At 38.2% G+C, this 22,194-nt stretch overlaps 2 protein-coding genes across 2 annotated transcripts; both read right to left on the bottom strand.

Moving 5' to 3' along the window:
• Positions 1–1,794: 1,794 nt before the first annotated feature.
• iqce (IQ motif containing E) lies at positions 1,795–16,482 on the bottom strand. The gene is given in 21 exon segments (XM_034230157.1): positions 1,795–2,733; positions 3,241–3,330; positions 4,601–4,692; positions 4,791–4,909; positions 5,969–6,055; positions 6,170–6,434; positions 8,491–8,598; positions 8,846–9,075; positions 9,174–9,229; positions 10,133–10,284; positions 11,063–11,103; positions 11,359–11,432; positions 11,573–11,642; positions 11,734–11,784; positions 11,862–11,975; positions 12,997–13,067; positions 13,269–13,370; positions 14,435–14,584; positions 14,674–14,719; positions 14,804–14,845; positions 16,076–16,482. Coding segments are annotated over 21 exon segments (2,139 nt in total). The 5' UTR covers positions 16,148–16,482; the 3' UTR covers positions 1,795–2,626.
• A 1,463-nt stretch (positions 16,483–17,945) lies between these two features.
• On the bottom strand, positions 17,946–18,842 carry LOC117555314 (the record flags this gene model as incomplete). The annotated part of the gene is made up of 1 exon (XM_034230167.1): positions 17,946–18,842. A coding segment is annotated over one exon (897 nt), but the record flags the coding sequence as incomplete, so codon positions are not given.
• Positions 18,843–22,194: the final 3,352 nt, after the last annotated feature.

Genomic DNA, 22,194 nt, shown 5'->3' on the forward strand with positions numbered 1-22,194 from the left:
ATTCTGCCAACTAATGAGTAGTTTTATGATTAACACTTAATTCTTTTTTATATGGTTGTCTCGTTACTTTTCAGTCACACGCATTTGTTTGGACTTTTCTCAAATCTTTTCAAAAAATGTGATCAAAATACATGTTTTGTGTTTGTTTGGTGCAGTAGTATTATCCAAATACTACATCAAGACTTTCTACCTCTGCTTTACGACAAGAGCATCATCAGACACAGGTTTCACTATAAAAACAGCATTTTATTACATTTTTCAGAACAGAAGCTACACACACAAGAAACAGCACCCATCCATTCTCTCTGTTGACCTCCTTATAGGTTTTGTCTATTTAAAAGCAAAAACATGATTGGCATCAGACATACTCCCTGTGTGTCCTCCACTGTACTGACTGTGTGTTTAGTATTGCAGCAGACTGATCTATAATTTATTCACAGTTTGATCAATAGTGCATCAGTTGAGAATCATCCCTCAGTCATACCTCAGAATCCGCCATTATTTATTAAGTGCACATGATAGATTTGTGTAATGTCGTTTGTGTGTTACAAATCAGGCATGACAAAATAAGAGCCATTCATTATTCTAAGTCTGAGATCCAGAGGAGTGACGTGGCTCACTATGGCCAAGATAAATTAACACATGTATTACTGATATTTTAATTGAAAACCATGCAGTAGGCACTTTGGTAAACAAGCAACTATTGATAAAACAGAAGACTGTTGAAAATATATTTGGCTGAAATGATTATAAAAGAAAGGAAAGTCTATTTTATGTTCATGTGAGTGCTTTCTACTAAAAGAGAATATCCTATAGACTCATGTCAACACTGGGATGCATCAACATATTGTATTTTGACAGCATCATAAATAAATCATGATCCAAGTGAGGTGTTTATGTGCCTCTTAACTTCATGTCATAACCCTGAACCCAATGTCCCAGAATGCTCTGGTTATTACTGTAGAGAATAAAAGCGTTTTGCATTCAGAAAATATTGTCTGTGTCAGAAATCATTCACTACTCCCTCCCTCCCTATTAACTATCTAGGGAGCTTTATGTGGACGTCTATACAGTGAGCTCATTGGCAAAATGAAAAAAATACTACAACTTCTACTACTTCCATGTGGGAAAGGTTAGACTTCAGGCCTTTCTGCAAAAAAAAATTGCACACGATCGGTAATTTTCCGTGTTGTTGAATACATTCTTGTTGAGCCAGAAAAAAGTGTACTGGTGGACTATGCATAATTGTTACCGAAATGCGTTTTTGTGATACAAACATGATATGGAGTTTATGTTTCCAAGAGTAAGAAACCCAAAGTTATTTGTCTATAGGATGTCTGCATTGTGGTATAATTTCATCATATTTAACCTCTTTTTTAAGCCTCAAGCCTGTTTTTCAGGTTTCAGGCTCGAAAATGATATTCTCAGAACAAATGACCATATGTTCCCTTCTAAAAGGGTTAAATTAATCATCTTTTTTCTCAAAGTAATGATAAACCTGTGAGTTGGATGTAGAAGAGTCAGAATCAATATAGATGTTTTTTATTTTAAAGAAAATTCAGATTGAACATGGTAAAAAACTGTAAATGATAGTGTCCGTCCAAAATATATGTTGTACTTATAGTGAAAACTAACCTTGGATGATGGGTTAGTAGACTAAAAGCTTTAGGAATCCAAAGTACAACATATAATAAGTACCCTGTATCAAGATTGATGTAAAACAAGTGATATTTGACCTTTTTAGACAGATTTAGCAAAAGAAACCTCTTCTGGGGCCATTTGGGTGGATTTTCCTTATCTCTGGCCCCCCTTCTTCGATTTTGACATGTGACATCTCTTTCTGACCGTTAGAGCCAATAGAATCGAAGGGAAATCGTCCCGCACACACTCATGTTAAAAAAAAAAGGTCGCGTCTTCGCTCATTCAATCTTTCTACAGAGTGTAGGAATGGCCTGCTCTACTATTTGAAAACGGAATTGCAGTTTTATTTTAAATTAAAAAGATCAGTTAAATTAGTTTTTCCCCATTATATGGATATCAAATATTCATAGTTTATTAAATATTAAGGTTCCTTAGATGTTGTTTCCTGCAAATGACGCGATTTCGGCCCCGGAACCGGGTCCGTGGGGCTTAAGAGGTTGATTTTCTTGCCATCACTCGTGGATTTTTCTCAATTGCCCTCTTTTTTCTTCCCCAATTTACAATTTCCTTCAGTGCATTAAATAATGGTATATAGTGTTTGGTTAATCAGCTGTACCCATGGATGTAAAAACTACTTTTCACTATTGATTGTGAGATACTCTGGTTCCACTATATAGGATAACGATTCCTAGTATACATGGAAAAGCACTACATTATATCAAACTCTCTACATAGAGGACTATATAGGGAGTGGTGAGTGATATCTGACACAGACATTGTGGATGATTGATGTTACCCTTACTAATATCGAAATATCGCAGCAATCATTTGCAGGTTCATTAAGAACCCAAACCAGAAAGTACTGTATGACATACAGGATCTGAGTAGAAACAAGCAGAAATTGTCCCTGCACACACACACACAATCTCTCTCTTACACACTAACCCACACACACACACACTCATTCACACACAACCCAGAGGGTCTATAACATTAAGACTTCTCTGCTTCTCATAGGGCGTGACGGAGAAACGATGATGTCGTCAGAATCGTCTGAATCGACTGCAGCAGACTCAGCTGGGAAGTGAAGATCTGTGGGAGATAAACAGGTATCAGTGTGCTAAATCAACTGGGTACGAACAACACTGAGTTTGTTCTGCTTTGAAAAAGAAAAATGCATCACTTTTCAAGCACTTTCAATTTACCCAAACCTAACATTTCCTGAGTTTTAAAACCCTTATCGTCTAAATTGTAATATAAATTAAATTGGGAAAACAAAGCTTAAATAATTAAAATGTGTTTCATTTCAAGATGTTCTGTTACAGTGAGTGATTGTGTTAATAAAACACAGGATCATGTTGACATTTTTCTTTAAGAGTATTTTCACATTTAATAATATTCCTAAAATAAATTCTTAAAACATAATGGTTCAATTCAAGCATTTTCTAACTTACTATACTTTAACAAACCCTGACAACATGAGCATGAGAAGGAGTAAGAGGTGGTTTAAGTTTATATACAGACACAGCTGTGGTTGACCCCAAGATCAGTTGTGCTTTAACAGTAGAAACCCAAAAGGATATGTCCCCTCTCTCTAACCTGCTGTGGGTGTCATTCTGGAGGAGTGGGTGCTGGAGAGCCAGGGGTCTTCTTCCTGCTTTTCATCGTGTTCATGTGGGGATGCAGCACCTGGTAACAAAACAACACACACAATGCAAGTCAGACACATCCTTAGAAGTAAATAAATAAAACCCAAGCTTTAGTCATTTTAGACAGGATGCATTTCAATATTATCTTCGCCATGTCTTGCTTTGCTTTTTACAATGATATGATTGCACACTTTTAAGCAATTGAGACAAAACAACTCTATGTGTTGCAAAAAGCCTAAAGAAATAAGATTAACAAACTGATGCAGTCCAAAATCTCTTAGTTAAGTCCACTGCACATCAAATGCAGGGGTAAGACTGCAGGAAAGAAAATGCTGACAATGCCGCTCTGCCCTATGCACCCATCTGCTGTCAGCGAGAGACAGGGAAGTGGAAGGAAGTGACTGGGATGGTGGGTGAAGTCTATCAGGGTTGTTTGAGGTAGAAGCTTGAAATAGGGTTCTTAAAGAGAGGCGACTTTAGGGTGATGTTAGGCAGACACATTATTGGGCCACAGGGCTGCCGAGTGTCCTCGTCAGTCTTTGACAGGGAGGCTGTAAAAGCTCCTGTGATGGAGAGGGAAAACAGGCACCCTGGAATTAGATCAGTGTGCCGGCAGGATCCATCACGACTCATAAAGGAGACAGAGGAGACATGATGAGCGCTTTCAAGGTTGAGATCAGGGCGATGCCATGGAGATTGATGTCCGAATAAACACCAAGCCTGACTGACACTCTTTTGTAACGGTATAGTGTTTCCTGTCAGAGTTACATACGTTTCTACTTCTCCAGTGAAAGTAGAGCCACATCATAAGCCATTACAGAAGGGAAACTCACACATATACAGCATGGTACAGAGGCATTAAATACTTTCATCGAAACATAGAGGTGTGTATGCTAAAAATACATACCATTTCTGTGTTTCTCTGTTTGAAAAGTATGTGTAATTTCATGAACTGTATATGTTAGGCAAGTAGCATGACTTAAATTAACTTTAAAGAGGCCCTATTATGCTTTTGGGAGTTTTCTCTTTCCTGTAGTGTGTTATAAAGGTTGTTGTTAATGGTCTGCAAAGGCTGAAATCCCAAAGTTCCCTCCAGAGAAAATGAGCATAAAATGTCCTCTTTAATATTAGATTTGGTGACGATAGCTACACTGGTTTAAAACGTGTGTAAGATAGAGTGAGAATGACTTGTGTTTTTACTTGTTCTTCATTTTTTTAAAGTATCTTTTTGGCGATGCTTTGTACCATATTGTTAGTAGAAATCAGTTTCACTGCATTTTCAGTGTCCATAAAATGTGTCTGAACCTCACCTGCTCTGCTGGTTTTGTGTGTTGAGCGAGCTTTTCTTGGTACCACGGTGGATAAATTGTTTCCCATTGGAGAAGGCACAGAGACCCCCGAGCTGATGCACAAACACACACAGATATATATAAAGCTTCAAAATCAACTGTATGTTTGACTTCATCTGCTCTTGAAACATTTTCTGTAAACATGAGTCACCTCTCTATTGCGTGACTACAGCGAGCCAGGTGTCCCCTGAATGCAGCCTGTACCATCGTCAAGGCAACCACATCCAGCTCTCCTTCTACGGAGGATGCAGCGTCACTGCGGTTTGTTGCCTGAACAGAGGAGATGAGGAAGAGACGGAGCCAAAAGAAAAAAGAATATGGGAGGGGCCACAGAAAAAAAGACATGTTATGTTTGTTATTGTTACATTGGATGCCCAGTAGTTACCAGGGTACATACTATTCTTTCTAGTGGCCAATTATATATACACAATGCGGATATGCAAAAATATACACAATAAACCACACCAACCCAGCACCCCTTAGATCTTAACACACACTGTGACACAACCCTCCCAACTTGGGAAGACAATCACATCAACTCTTAACAATATACAAGAAATATTACGGAAAAAATACTTATTTTCACCCTAAGGTTAGTAACGAGACAGAGGGAGAGACTCGGATAAAATGCGAGCCATCTAGTGGTCATTTGACTAAACTGCAGCTTAGATTATTTCAACACAAATCCATCTATATTGATGACTAGTGGTATTTCTCCAGGATGAGACAAGGGCACACATGAAACACCATATATATATATATTTTAACATCCTTTAAACTCAGTGCTGTTTGATGCTGTGATGCTTCAACCTGAGTTGTGCATCATGATTACCTTGAGATACGTCAACCATAACTACGCACTCCTTTTCCATCCTATATCCTCTCTCTTTTATTTATCGCTATGTGTTACTCTATTGGTACTTTGCCCATTTCATATAAGACTTGCTACTGTTTATTTTGCCTGCAACACCTGCCAACCTTATCGCCACCAAGAGGAAAGTGTGCATTTACTCATGGAGGGGAAGCCTGTTCTCACTATTTGGTGGGAGTAGTTCAGTAGAAAGAGAGTAGTTCCTACATGAAACTGTCACATCAGGGTCTATTCATTATATTGAGTGTTCGGGGCAACATTTCTGGAAAGACACAACGCTGTTGAGTTTTTAATGTATTTGATGGTGCCGTATATAGTCCAATTATATTTAAGAGGATGCAGAAATCACTACGACCACTTCTCTTACACCCGACATCTCATCACAAAACAATTAATAAATTCAGCAAAATAAGAGGAAAATATGTTGGGGTTTGTGTGTGTGTGTGTGTGTGTGTTACCTTTTTCTGTGCATCTTTTAGCAAGTCCTTGAGCTGTTTCTCTCTGCAGAGATGGCCTCTTAATGCGGACTGCAACATTGCGATGTCCTGAAAATTCAATACAGAGAAAAACTATAAAGATAAAGTGCCCCGACTTGTTTTATATGATGTTTCTCTGACACATCAATACTTTAGTTGACATTATTCTTTGTGTTGTGTTACCCTGTTCCTGTGCTCTCTCCAGTGTGTCTGAATGACCAACGTTGCTTTCTCCTCTTCTTCTCTACACATGTCTTCCTCTCTTCCCACCTCCTTCTCTTCTGCCCCTCCAGTGTCTCCGTCTCCTCTCTCTTCCACAGCGGCTCCAGCCTCAGAGTCTTCATGGTGCTCTGGCGATGTGTCAGAGAGAGAAGGAGCCTCCTCTGCTGCAGCTTTACTTCTGTCTTCCAGAGTTTGGATCCTCACCAACAACTGGTCCAACTCCTCTCTGTGACACACACACACACACACACACACACACACACACACACACACACACACACACACACACACACACACACACACACACACACACACACACACACACACACACACACACACAACACACACACACACACCACACACACACACACACACACACACACACACACAACACACACACACACACACACACATCACACACACACCACACACACACACACACACACACACACACACACACACACACACACACACACACACACACACACACACACACACACACCACACACACACCACACACACACACACACACACACACACACACACACACACACACACACACACACACACACACACACACACACACACACACACAATGTGAACAAATCCGACCAGCAGCCATATTTGATGTCCTTTAACAATTAGTAATAAGTCAAATGACACATCATATTTGACTTAAGCCAGTTGCATCATGGTCTCAAGCACAACATTATATAATGAGAATGAGATTGCATTACATTACATGTCATTTGTTAGACGCTTTTATCCAAAGCGACTAACATACTCAGTACTGTGGACAATCACCACAGGAGCAATTTGGGGTGAAGTGTCTCAGGGACACAACGACATGCTGACTGCAGTGGGACTCGAACTTGCTATACTCTGATTAGAAGATCAGCGCACTAACTCACTGCGCCACAGCCTCCCGAGATCACATTAGACACCCAGTGAAAACACTAGTATAGGTTGGTAATAATATTGTCTGGTAGTTAGTTTGTTGTAAAGCAGAAGAGATAAACTGCATATGTAAACAACTCTGCTTTATGATATAATTTATATTATTGATTTGACCATCCCCCACAACGCTGTTTTCTTGCCTTGCTGTTTTATAATTAGACATTATTTGCATACAGACAATTCTCCAGAGGATCTTCATAATGATGCCAACTGTGTTAGCTGGGACCAATTTTGTAAGTAACTACAAAGCAGTTATGTGACAGAGATACTAGCTTTGATCAGAGCGATGGGTAGATTTCCCCATAAAATGCTACTGTTTGAAATGTAAATCAGCACAAGGTGACAGTCCTTTTAAATTGTGTTGAAACCCAGTATTTTAGCACAATAGAGTGCCACAGTGACGCATCCTCAAACCTCTAATCCATCTTACCGATAGATTTATGATTTGAAAATGATAAAAGTAGGGTAGACATGTGGATATTATCCGGCTGAACAAAACGTGATCCATCTCTTCAATGTGTCTCAAACACAGACCTTATTTCCAGCTATTCTCCAAAATCCAATGGAGAAATTGCATTGGTTTTTGTCTAAGGAACCGGAAGTGGTCAAATGCTAACTTACTTCCTGGTTTTAGGATGCGTCACTGTGGCACTCTATTGCAGATAATAATAGGCTATACGAATATCATCAGAATACAATGATTTGAAGACTTAGATTCAAGGGATGACTAGGTCGCTTGTGTGATCCAAAAATGTCCAATGACTTTTCAGATTCAAAAGTCAACACTTAGATCGAGGCAAATGGAGGCCAGTCTAACAAAACTGAAGACTTATATTTATTAAAGAAAGCTGATATAAGAAAGTTATTCACTATATTATAATTGAGGATTTCTTTTAGGGGGTGATGATGTCATAAAATATCACGACAGACATTTAAAGCTTCATTACATATTGTACATATTCAGCTATGTCATGCTCTGGTACCATTATTACATACTACGGAAAAACTTGCTTGATTTTTCTTCAGCTGTTTTATTTGTATAAATAAGTTATACAAATACAGCTAATTTTTTGCGCGTAAAACTGTGCTTTCATTATTATTGTCCCTTTCTTAATAACACTTTTGTGAGTTGGCTACACTTCTCTCTATCACATATTGCATCTTGTAAACTATACATACACTTCAGGGAGGTTTTAATGGTCAATATGCAATGTAACAAAGACTTTTGGTTTAGCCCTAGTTACATAGAGTACAAAGTATTTCATGTTGATTTAAATGACACATAATTGAATCATCAATGACACATCATCACAACTAACACATACTTATGCTGCTGTCTCTCTTTGTCGCGGTCAATCGTCTGCTCGGCTTTCCATCGCTCTGTCTCTGTCTCCAATTCTTCTCTTCCTGTCCTCAACTGTCTCAATTCATCACTGAAAACACAAACACACAACACACATTCAGTGTCAAGAACAAAACTTAATTGCTTTTTGCCTCAAGCAACTGTCAGTGAAGTAAAAAAAGAAGGGGCAGCCTCACTTATAGTCTGATGAACATCCTTAAAGCAGTTTTCTCAATTGGTGAATATAATGAATTCAGGTTAATAACATTTAATATGACTTAAAAAGATATATACACTGTGTATCATTTATAAACACGGTGAGGTTGTAGTTTACTCACTCTTTATTGGACAGCCTCTCTTGAAGCTCTGCCTGCTCCTTCTCTGATTGGCCGAGGCGTTCTCTCATTTCAGAAACCTCTTCCCCTGCCTCGGTGCTCGTTCCCACGGAGACCACTGCCTCTGTTGCCATGGTAAGCCCTATAATTTCCATGGGTGTGGCCTGGACCTCCTGATCCAATCCGCTGCTTTGTTTTGCTGAGTGGGCGTGACTTCTGCTGTCCTCCAGCCTCTGATTGGAGGAGAGAGGAGTCGGTCTGTGATAAAGCTACTTTTCTGTCACAGGTGACTGCATGTGTTTACAGGACAACTAGTAACAGCTTTTCTCACCTTCTCCACCTCCAACAGCCTTCGCAACAGTCTCTGTTTACTCCACTCTCTGTAGCCTAGGATACACGTACACACACACACACACACTTTCATTAGCAATACAGTGCAGTGTACGATAACAAAGAGGGGTTTTTATTGTGTTAGGAACCTTTTAAAAAGTGCCACATTTTGTATTTAGTTACTTTGGTTTGCAGCACTGTGGATAAATAATTAGTCATTGTGTTTCAGTAATTCCTTTGATTGTTTCCTTGCGTTTATTTTACAGCATTTCTGATGGCATTCAATGTTCTTGTTCAAGTTAGTACTTCACTTTATTCCACTGTACCAATCATTCATTTCAAATGAAACTCAAAGATGTATATTTGGTTAAAAAAACGAATTGTATAAGAATGAATGTTAAATACCCACTATTGTCATCTAGTTATTATATATTCAAAACGTTTCTCAATTGAGTCCAATATCAGGGTCCTATGTCATAATCAATATTAACATTGCGATATAAATAAACATACATTGTAATACATACTTTTCTTCATATTGCACACCCCTCTTTGTTGGTTATGTGTTACCTGAAACTCTAAAACTATTTGATTACTGCCTGTTATATAAATATTTTAACTAAAAAACTATCATAGATGGGTAATTAACCAAGGTAATCGATGTGTAAATACATTGAAAAAATCTTTACCCGAGTAAGATAACACATACTTATAACACTCCTTCATATTTTATACCATCCTCTGTATGGATTATAATTTTCAAAGTTTATTTGACTCTAGCTTGCATGATTTTTCACACATTACATACGTTTCATACAGAGCAGAACAGGGGGAAAGTAAACCAGCAAAGCTCGATGGAATTACATTGTGTCACGGAGGTGCATGAAAAGTAAGACTTGACACTGATAAAAGGAATATATGCAGTATGTGGGCTGAGGGTGTCAGTGTGTGAGAAGACACCTTTGATTCCTCCTGCAGGACTGTCCGTGTCGAGCTCCTCTCTGAGCGCCGTGTTCTCCTGCTGCAGCTGCTTCAGGTTCTCAGACAGACGGTGAACCGTGGAGCTTAAAACCTTCTGCTGCCTCTGGGAGCATTTACTCTCTGTTCGACTGCTGCAGACAGAGAGAAAGGGAGGGAGGTCATGACTCAATGAGAGAAGATACACATAACACATGCACGGTGACAGTATTTAAAAAATGTATCACAAATGTTGCAACCCTTTTCTGTGACTGATATGAGCGTCCATTGTTTAATCTATGAATAAAGTCTGACTACCAGGTTTGTCACCCACTGACAATGACTCCTTTAATCCTTGTTGCCTTTCTGAATGCTGGTGAAGGGGAAGGAAAGTGTTGTTTTCTGAACTTGTCAGCTTTCTGAAAAGGTAATGCTCTCAGCCAACAACCTACAGTCCTGTTCAAATATCTGCAAGATAAAGGAAAACAGCAGAGGGCACGAAGTCACAGCCAAAATGAACTCAAGTTGTCTTCCATAAATGTATATCTTTTTTTATTTATGTATATATTTAAGCCCTATATTTTTACTTGCATCCTATGTGTTGGATTCCTATTTTGCCTTTACTAGCAGGATATTCATTTTATTAAAAACAAATATTTAATTAACTTTGTTGATCCAAGATTTTCATGCTGACTGCGATCATTGTTCTGCATATGGTAATAAAGAAGTTCAAATGAAAACAATACTATTATTGGAGCCAACAATCATTGGAAGACCCACCTTTACACATTCATACCGACATTAAACACAGGTTTATTCAGGGGTCTGTATCAGGCTGAAAGTGGTTTAACTGCATGTTGTTACAGCTTTCTATGAGTTGATTTGATCTCTACCAGAAAAAAACAAAAACATTGAAATACAGCAGATGCTTACCTTTTCTCTGCAGCTTCCAGAAGGATCCTTAGCCTCTGGATCTGAAATATGAGGCACATAAACATTTAAACAACATGTCCATGACACAGAACCAAAGTGAACATGAGTAATAAATAGCTTACTACAGAAACAAAACACACAGCAGTCTTCTTTAAATTCAAACATAATTTTAGGTGTACGAAGTGGTCTTCTCTTTCGTTCTTTGGTGGTCAGGAAAGGAGGATTTTTTTTACTTCAGTATTCAGGTGGAAAATTAACAAAAAGCAGACATTTTGTATTGTAGGCCCAGATGTTACCTCGTCAAAAGTATGTTTCCACTGTGATCTTCACTCCTCCAGTGTGGTGGTCCTCAGCTCACTTTGTAGTTTACGGTGGGGCCGGGGGGGGGGGGGGGGGGGGGGGTAGTTTTTGTGGTGGGGGGGGTGGGGGGGTAAGAGCAAAAACCTGAACATTTACATAGCTTACACATAAAACAAATATATTACGCAAAGATGGGAGAGTTGTTTTACCTCAGGGCATTTTCTTTCTCTCGACACTGCTGCTCCAGCTTCAGGATTCTCTGTCTCAGCCCATTGATAACCTTTAGGGATAGGATACAGTTAAGAACATTTGTGTTACATAAAGCCTAAAAATAATGTTGTATATGTTTATCAACAGGTGGACATACTCACCACACTCCCTTCTTTTTTCTTATCCACCAAACTTCGAGTGTAATCAGATCCCTTTAGAAAAAAACATGTTTAAAATTCATTTGTTTTTCAAGTTTAATATGAGAGAAAGGTTAATTTAGTGATCATACTTTAGTGGGATCCAACAGTTCTTCTATCTGTTTCTCTCTTTTGGCGTTATCTTCCTCCAGGCGGCGCAGTTTGGCTTTCATTTTCTGGTTGTCAGACTTGTGAGCCTGGAGAGTCTGCAGAGAAATAGTGATTAATCACATGTAAGCATCATATATTAAAAAGAAATCCTGAGGTGAAAAATCTGAATAAAAATGTAATCTGCCTCCTGCAGAGGAATAAAAGCTGTGGGACAAAAAAAAAAAAAAAATGGATTGCAGTGCAAACAAGCCTGTAAAGTTCTGCAGCTGAGAGCAATTTGCCCTTTTTTTCGTCTGATTGCAATTAACCAGGTGGCCAACTACAAGTGCACTTGAGGACAACGCATCAGTTGTGAGGGCTGAGAGTCAGGAGGTGTTGACAGGAAGGGCTTTCCAAAGTGCCAATTCCAGCTCACACTCCGAAAACTAACAGAGATGAGAGTAAAGAGAAAGGAGCGAGAAAGACCTGAGGCCAGGATTTGAAAACAAGATAAAGGAAAGAAATAATGGGTTTATCGGTTGCCCATCTTTTTTTTCCTGTGTATTTTAAACTGACATGAAATGGAGCTTTATTTATTTTCATGACACAACGGTCATCGCATCTTGTCACTAAATCCAAGATTAAATAGGTTTGAGTAGACGCCGCCTATAAATGCGCTTTAGTAACTAGCAATTTAAGGATGATAATAATTTCCCAGTAACTGTGTGTTTCAAGTATATAATGTATTATATTTTACTGCTGCGTTAGTGCCAGCTACCATGAGGTTTATTTGCACAGAAAGGGGACAAACTTTGCGCCATATGTGTGCATGTTATCTAATATAAATAGGTCTAAATTGCACAGGACCTTTGAGACTTTGTAGCTTTGCTAGGCAACGCAGGCTTTTTTGTTGTATTATTCGCACTGGTTTAGCGGCCTTATAAGCCATGCAATCATTTTGTGAATGTCCCCCTGCTGCAGCTATATAACAGCACACTGGAGCTGAAGGACATTTCAGCGGACCAGAGACATGCTACATTCTCGTGCAGAAGAAAAATCTCCCAATTCACTGTTTTTCCCTGAATGCATTATCACCAGCAAACTGCATAGACAACATTCCTTTGGTAATCTTTTTACCTTCTTGAGGCGAATAATCTCATCGTACATGTCCTCCTTGTCTCTGTAGTCACCTGTGCTGTGGGTGATGCCTGCAACACACAACGAGAAATAGAGTTATGTAAAACCTGGTGGGTGATACATCATAAAGTAAACCTCACATCCTAGCATGTGTTTGTATATGTTCTCCCTTCCTCAGATAATTCCTCTCTTTAGAACAGAATGTGTCTTTCAACATTGCCCGTCACTTCTTTGTTCTTTCTCTGCTTTCCTCTACCTACGCATTCTCTCACCGTTGGATCCAGAGAGGAGATTTTTGTGTTTCTTCATGCTCAAGGTCTGTCTGAGTAGCTCTGGTGTGGCATCATACTCAGATCTCAGCGTCTGCGACACATCTGAGGAGGAAAGACAGAGAGAGGTTCAGATATTTCTTTAGACAAGACAATGCTCCACCTGACTCATGCATTTAACTGAAGCAGTCATACTGTTATAAAAAGACTCATGTGAGGTATGCACAATGCAATAGGTACAGATATGATCTAAGAATAATAGTTAAGAGAACAGGGAATCTGCAACTGCTTTAAGGTGTTTTTTTAGGTTGTTTTAGCTCTCGTTTGTAAGTCCAGTGGCATAAATTGGTCTTAGGCTGATAAAGAAATGATATATATTGTCCAACAAAATAAATATTTTCAGCAGCAGGCTCACACTTTCAGAATTATCATACAGTTAATTGAACACCTTTCTAAAACATTGTCAAACCAAACCGGACATTTTACAATCCCTCACGATATGTAGGACTGTTGCATCAGCCTACATCAGTTTAAGCTACATGTCCCTAATAAACTGGCAACTGTATTTGCTAAATGTAGGACACAACTCTGTCAACTGTAAATATGTTAGACACAATGTTTTTTTAGGTTTTGGAGAGTTATAAAGAGAATAACAGCTTTAAGTTTACAGAACTGATATTCTACTGAAATCACACATGTATCTGTCCAAAGGGAATATTGTTATAGCACTTGCAGAGTTGCTTATCCTACGTTTAAAAAAAAGATGAATTCTGAGAAGGAAAATGACAACAAAGGCAGCAAACCAGCTGAACAAACTACTTGAAAAGTCTCTAATGTTGTTATGCTTCCTCTCTTTCCATGTGAGCCTCTGCACAACCTTCCCTCCTGACACTAGGTCTGCAACCCGACACACTAAATGCTGTAGCTGTGGATCTTATATGTATTTGTAAAAACAATGATACAAAAAGATATACTGTATTGCAATCTTTACATTGAATATGGATGAAGTATATGTATACCTGTTCAAATACAAATATAATATGTGCAGTTACAATGTGCAGAATTCGGAGGGTTGTGTAGGACTGACACTGTAAACTATATTGCATTTATGTGTGTGTGTGTGTGCATGTGTGTGCGTGTGCGTGTGCGTGTGCGTGTGTGCTGCCGACCGTGGCCGTTGCTGAGGGATGTGATGCGAGCTGAGCCACCGTCCCCAGGTGTGTCTCCTCTGGTGTCCCCCAGCGAGGCCCTCGGCAGCCGCCAGGCCGCCACCGCTGCTCTCCTGGGGTTTACATTCATACTGGAGAGGTATGGAGACCCTACTCAAATACACGTTATGCATATTAACAATCAGGGCATTTGGAAAGTAGATTTGTAACAGTGCCTACAAAAAATCCCAAAGTCTTACTTGGAGACAGAGGAGGCTTGCTAGAAGATCTCTTTCTTCTTGTTTTCTGATCGTGAACAAATAAAGGGTGTTAAATCAGACGAAGTGTACTCACCAAACTCAATGAAATGCATATTATTAATTTCTTTACCTTTTCCAAAAAATCAGCAGAGAAAGAAAAGCCATCTTCAACCTGGAAGAAGGAAGAAGTATTCAGATCCTTTACTCAACACACTGTTAAAAATATTCAGAGTCAAAGTGTGTAAGTATGTATTAGCCAAATGTACAAAGTAAAAGTAATCACATAGCTACCGAGTATGTGTTTTACTATTATATATTGTATTAGTTTTGCTGATGCATTCATAATCACTAATCAGCATTTCTCTATTGTAGTTGGTCGAGGTGGAGCTTATTAAAGTTATTTTAGATGCTGTTTAGCGGTTTCATATTTTAATGGAAAGCATTCAACCCAGTCTCACAGCATTTCCAGTTATAGTCACGAAATAAATGTAATCTATTGATTCGTGTTCACCAACACGATTTTCCACTTGTTTTCGTGTCACACAGAACGATTTTAAAAGCAATGTATTTCTGTTTCGTACCTGCACCACGTCTTTTTGTCCGGTCGGGTCTTGGAAGAATGGAAGCTGTGTGGTTCATAAAAACATTTTCTTACTCAATATCAAGCCACGATTATTGTTTTTATTTTAAAAATTGTATAATGTCGGACTGTTCTTGCCGTCCGCGAGGAAAATAAATGGGGCTCAGAGCCTCAGAATACTGAAATCTGTATTTTTAAATCTTTTTTTCCTTCTAACTTGTTGTTCTTTACATTGCTTTTAAAATCGTCCAGTGTGACACGAAAACAAATGGGGAAATCGTGTTGGTGAACACGAATCAATAGATTAATTTCGTGACAGCCTAACACGAAATGCCGTGAGACTGGGTTGAAGCATTATGATGGAAATGAAATGATGCCCTGTTATTGTGGTCTTTTTTTAAGTTCATTTGTTTATAACATAAAGCTATGGCTAAACTGAAGATAGTGAAGTAAAACCTACAATATACAGTAAAGTTAAAATGACAAGAGATGTAGTGGAGTAGAAGTATTAGGTTGCATAAAATGGAAATACTCATGTACAAGTACCTTTCATTTTCACTCAGTACATAACTTGAGTAAATGTACTTAATCTGTTTATTTTTCTCTCTAAAATATTGTGAAATGTTAACATTATTTGGTTTTTGCCTCTTCCTGCACTGTATATATATATTGTTTCTTTATGTTGTGTGTTTTTAATTGTGCACATATACAAAGCACTCCACCACTTTTATATATGTAGTAAATACTTTCTAAAATAACTTGTATACAAATTGAGGGACAAAGTCAGTTGTATTTTTGACACAACCAAAGCTCAGGACTCACCAGCTCCTCGAAGTCTTCATCTGTTTGGACATCACTCGCCTCCAGAGACATCTTAGCACTTGCACCAAACATAGCTTACGTTAAATTGCCAAACTTAAAAGACTTTCTCCGTGTCTACGTTAATCCTCTCATTTTTTCAGAGACAAAAAGGCTAACTTCAGGTTGCCTCTGCTGCTAACGTTAGTAGTAAAAACATGGGGCAACAAAAGAGACGTCAACTACAACTCGGATATTGGTCCACATTGACACTGTTGTTTCTCCTCGTAATGAAACAGTGATGCTGTGATAATCACTGTTGACCATATCTTCATTAAATCCGTTAAAATGTTGCTTTGTTTCCATGTAGAGGCTTCTGTTTTCACATCAGTGTTGCAGCTTGAGTCGTCTAGCAACCAGGGGCAGCTGTTAATGAGCTGCGTCAAATCAGATGGAAAAAGTCATGGCTATACCGGAAACTATGTTAGTGTGCCTTCAAAATAAGAACACAAACAGGATAAAAGATGGTAAACTTCAATCAAATTGTATTAAGTGGGGTGTTTTTATGATTAAATGTATTGGAACAATTATATTTGTTATCAAATAGGCCAAATTAATGTCATATTTTTAAGGAAAAGGCAACATGTTTTTAATAAGAGTCTTATTTTGAAAATTCAAATCGGTTGTACATTTGTAGCTTTGTTTAGCTTGACAGAGATCATAATAACTGAAACCAGCCCAGGGCTGAATGTCAAAAGTTTTGCAATCCCTCCTTGCTCCCTCCTACATTTCCTAACGTTGCCCATGGAGGTGCTAAAAGGCGGGACATGTCATGTGTTCCTCCAGTAGCAGGAGAGAAGGAGCCTAGGAATAAAAAAGAGATAGTGAAGGAGACTTTTGAGACTGATCCACTGTTCCCTTCTGAGCGTGTCAACATAGGCGTTATTTGCGCTCGGGACGCTGGGGACATGTCCCACCACTTTTTTAAATGGCCAAATTTGTCCCCACAAAACTAGTAAGCAGACGGCAATGCAATATTAAACAACGTCCCTGTCATATAGTCAAGTTCTACCAAAAGCACTTCACACATGTCCTAACACTTCCCCTGGTGGTTTTACTACATTAATCAAAATCTATTTTCTGCATTTGCTTAATTTTTGTGAATATTCTTTAAGCAACGTTTTATTTTTAAAATTATGTTTTATGGCCGGACAGATTTCTTTTAGATATACAGCCAGCTATGTTCTACCAGGCAGGGGATTCGAATCCACGTCTCACAGAAACTAGATCAATCAATCAATCAATCAATGTTTATTTATATAGCCCAATATCACAAATGTTACATTTGTCTCAGTGGACTTTACAGTTTGTACAAAATATCAGTATGACAATACGACACCCTCTGTCCTTAGACCCTCACATCGTACAAGGAAAAACTTCCGGAGAAAACCCACAGTTTAAAGGGAAAAATGGGAGAAACCTCAGGGAGAGCAACAGAGGAGGGATCCCTCTCCCAGGACGGACAGACGTGCAATAGATGCCGTGTGTAAATTGAAAAGATAATACATTTGCAACATAGGTAGTCCAAATGTTTGGAAATGCATGTGTGTATAATAGGAAGATGAATCCACGAGGATATCCATCCAGGACCTATGATCCAGGACCACAGCCACGACTCGCGATCCAGGGCTCGCGATCCAGGACAGAGGAGCGCAGGATCATCCATGACTCCGGATCCCGGCGTATATAGACACCAAAAAGAAAGACATTTGGGGAAGCTGGGTTAATCGGAACATGAGAGTACATAGGTATAGACAGAGAGAAGGAAGAAGTAAGATGTCCCCCGACAAACTAAGCCTATATCAGCAAAACTAGGGGCTGGATCTAATCAGCCCTAACTATAAGCTTTATCAAAAAGGAAGGTCTTAAGCGCACTCTTAAAAACGGATAGGGTGTCTGCCGCCCGAACACAAACTGGAAGCTGATTCCACAAATGTGGAGCTTGATAAGAAAAGGCTCTGGCTCCCATTGTACTTTTAGAGACTCTAGGAACAACCAACAACCCTGCATTCTTGGAACGCAATGCCCTAGTAGGACAGTAGGGTATAATGAGTTCTTTAAGGTAAGATGGCGCCTGCCCATTAAGGGCTTTGTAGGCGAGAAGAAGAATTTTAAATTCTATCCTGTGTTCTATAGGGAGCCAGTGTAAGGCAGCCAGAACAGGAGTAATGTGGTCCCTTTTCCTAACTCTGGTTAGTACACGAGCCGCAGCATTTTGAATCAGCTGAAGCGACTTGACTGACTTCTTGGTACACCCTGATAATAAAGAGTTACAATAATCCAGCCTTGAAGTAACAAATGCATGGACTACTTTCTCTGCATCGTTTTGAGGCAAGATATGCCTGATTTTTGCAATGTTACGTAGATGGAAGTAGGCGGTCCTTGAAATTGATTTTATGTGGGCGTTAAAGGATAAATCCTGATCAAATATAACACCAAGATTCCTTACAGTCTCACTGGAGGCCAAATTAATGCCATCCATAGTTAGTATATCCTTAGATAATTTGTTTCGTAGATTCTTCGGGCCAAGTACAATAACTTCAGTTTTGGTCGTGTTTAACATCAAAAAGTTTAAGGTCATCCACGTTTTTAAGTCCTTAAGGCAGTCTTGAATTTTATTTAGATGATTCATTTCATCAGGCTTGATTGATAAATATAGTTGAGTATCATCCGCATAACAATGAAAGTTTACAGAATGATTCCTTATAATATTGCCTAACGGAAGCATATATAATGTGAACAAAATAGGTCCGAGCACTGAGCCCTGTGGCACTCCATGGCTAACTTTGGTTTGCGTGGAAGATTCATCATTGACACGTACAAACTGAGAGCGTTCAGATAGATAGGACCTAAACCAGTCTAAAGCAGTTCCCTGTATGCCAACTAAGTGCTCTAGTCTTTGCAATAGGATATCTTGGTCGATAGTATCAAATGCAGCACTGAGATCGAGCAAAACAAGAATAGAGACACGTCCCTTGTCAGAGGCTATTAGAATGTCATTTGTGACTTTAACCAGAGCTGTCTCTGTGCTATGATGTGTTCTAAAGCCAGACTGAAAAGCTTCAAATAAATCATTGTTTTTTAAGTAATCACGCAACTGTTTTGCGACCGCTTTCTCAAGAATTTTTGAGAGGAACGGAAGATTAGAAATAGGTCTATAGTTGGCTAAAACCTCTGGATCGAGGTTGTGCTTTTTAAGAAGCGGTTTTATCACTGCTACTTTGAATGATTGTGGAACATAGCCTGATAATAAAGACATATTCATAATATTTAATAAATAAGTGCTAATTAATGGGAAAACTTCCTTCAACAGCTTATTTGGAATTGGGTCTAACATACACGTTGATGGTTTAGAAGAGAGAATCATTGAATTTAATTGTTCAAGGTTTATGGCTGAAAAGCATTCTAGTTTACTATCTAGTGTAATATTAGAACTTACGTTTCCGGGAGCTGTTGATAACACTATACTGGACTATACTAGATATGGACTGCCTGCAATAACACTGAGCTATACAGCGGATTGAGCAGGTAGGTTTGATTTGAAGTGACTGAATCACATCCCCTTTAGGCTGGCAAAGACACAAAATCTCTCAAAACATGAAAACTCACAAATATAATAAAGGAAATGAAAACATAAAAAGTCCTGTATGTTTTTTTCTGAAAGGAGCTAACATAAATCGTATTCCCCATTTACGCTGTTTGTGAGTTTTCAAAATTGTAATTAGATTTATTGATTTTTTGAAATTTTTTAATTCAATATTTTTTTCAAGTTTATTATGATAAAAATATATAGTTTTTTGTTTTATTTTATTTATTTATGTTTGGTTTTTTTGGGGGCATTTTTTTCACGTTCCTCGGAAATATATTATAAAACCTTCCTGAAATGCTGCATCTGATTTGGCTTATTGCAAAGTTGTGTATTTCCAGCAAGCCTTCATTATGCAACCACACAGTATTTGCTTTTGAGTATTCTTTATTGTTTGTATGCTTTTCTTACTCTTTGCTTCTTACTACACATTCACATTTCTCCTTTTTCTTCTCCTACCCGTCTGCAACTTTATTGTGAATCTTAAATCTTATTATTCCCTTGTAACCTGTAATGTATATGATACATGTGTCTTATGTCCATATCCAGCAGCATAACACAACTGATAAGTAAATATGAAAGAATGATTTACACAAGTTTAAATCATCTATACTCCGAGTATGTCATGAATAAACATGCCATGCCATCGGTTGACAAACAGCCCAGCCTTTTGGCATAATGTAGGAGCTCCCTCTTTAATGTACTAATAAAGACAGAGAAGGAAAAGCGGGCAGCTGATTCACCAGAAACTAAATCAGCACAGATAAGATCTGCATGCTGGATAAACTGCTGATGAACAGAAATGTGAACTTTTTCCACTTTCTAAATGTAAACTGCCGATCTCTTCTTTTACATTGTTCTTCACTTTCCTCTCCTCTCAGATTCTGCAGAGTGTTCACCAACCTCCTGTTATTGTATCATATTCTCATGCTCAGTGTTTATACAGGTGGTGGCCCCCCCGAGAGCCACACAGCCAGGCAGTCCAGCATACTTTTGTTCAGGGCAAACAAACTCAATGCAGATCTCATCTTACAACCACATTGTCAGTTTTCTTAGAATATAATTTAAGAAGTTCAAGAATGTGTTTCTTGTGAGCCCGAGAAGTCGACAAGACTGCTTTCTGTTTGTGAGGAACAACCCGACACACTTAATGCTGTAGCTGTGGATCTTTCTATGTATTTGTAAAAACAATGATACAAAAATATATACTGTATTGCAATCTTTACATTGAATATGGATGAAGTATATGTATACCTGTTCAAATAAAAATATAATAAAATACAATATGTGCAGTTACAATGTACAATGTGCAGAATTCGCAGGGTTGTGTAGGACTGAGAGCTATATTGCATTTATATTGTAAAAGTAATAATGCACATGTTAAAGAAAGTATTGCACTTATGCAATGTCATACAATGTAACACATGTTATGGATATTATTGTTCTGGGTCCTATGTAACAGCTACACCCATCATCTATACAGAGGACAGTGTGTGTGTGTGTGTGTGTGTGTGTGTGTGTGTGTGTGTGTGTGTGTGTGTGTGTGTGTGTGTGTGTGTGTGTGTGTGTGTGTGTGTGTGTGTGTGTGTGTGTGTGTGTGTGTGTGTGTGTGTGTGTGTGTGTGTGTGTGTGTGTGTGTGTGCGATGTGGGTGTGTGTGTATTGTGTTAGGTGTTGCACAGGAAAGACTGCCACCTAGTGAGGGGAAAACTACACTGCATGTTATCTGAAGGTCAGACAACCTGAAAGGCCTCACAATGCAGCAGTTTATGGGATGTTTATTGATCCTAAAAATAGCCAAAATAAAAATGTGTATTTTAATTACCAAAATTGGTAATTAAAACACACATTTTTATTTTAAATGATGCAAAAATACTTAATTTTAGATATTCCAAAAATAGTCAAAATGTTGAGATTTTCAGAAAAAAGTCAGACATTTTAGATATTCCGAAGAATAAATCTGAATTCTTAAAAAAAAAGTAAATTCTGACAAAAATGTCACATTTTGATCTCAGGATTATGACTTTTGTATCAGTATTCTGAAATGTTCATAACAAGTCAGAAATTTAGATTTTCAGAAAAAAGTCATACTTTTGAGATTTTCATAGAAAAGTCATAATTTTGAAAAAAAGTCATAATTTTCAGAAAAAAGTCAAAATGTTGATATATTTTCAGAAAATATGACAAACATTTTAGATATTCATCAAAAAGTCAAAATGTTTATTGTCAGAAAAAAAGTCAAAATGTTGATATTTTCAGAAACAGGGATACATTACTGTTTCTGAGATTTTCAGAAAAAAGTCTAAATGTTGATATATTCGGAAAAAGTCAGATATTTTAGATATTCAGAAAAAAGTAATACATTTTAGATTTTCTGAATAAAATCAAAATGTTGAGATTTTTCGAAAAAAAGTCAGACATTTTAGATATTCCGAAGAATAAGTTAGAATACTTAAAATAAAAGAAGTCATTTCTGACAAAAAGGTCACATTTTGATC

This window comes from Gymnodraco acuticeps, unplaced genomic scaffold (assembly GCF_902827175.1).
Source record: "Gymnodraco acuticeps unplaced genomic scaffold, fGymAcu1.1, whole genome shotgun sequence".
NCBI classification, from domain to species: domain Eukaryota; kingdom Metazoa; phylum Chordata; class Actinopteri; order Perciformes; family Bathydraconidae; genus Gymnodraco; species Gymnodraco acuticeps.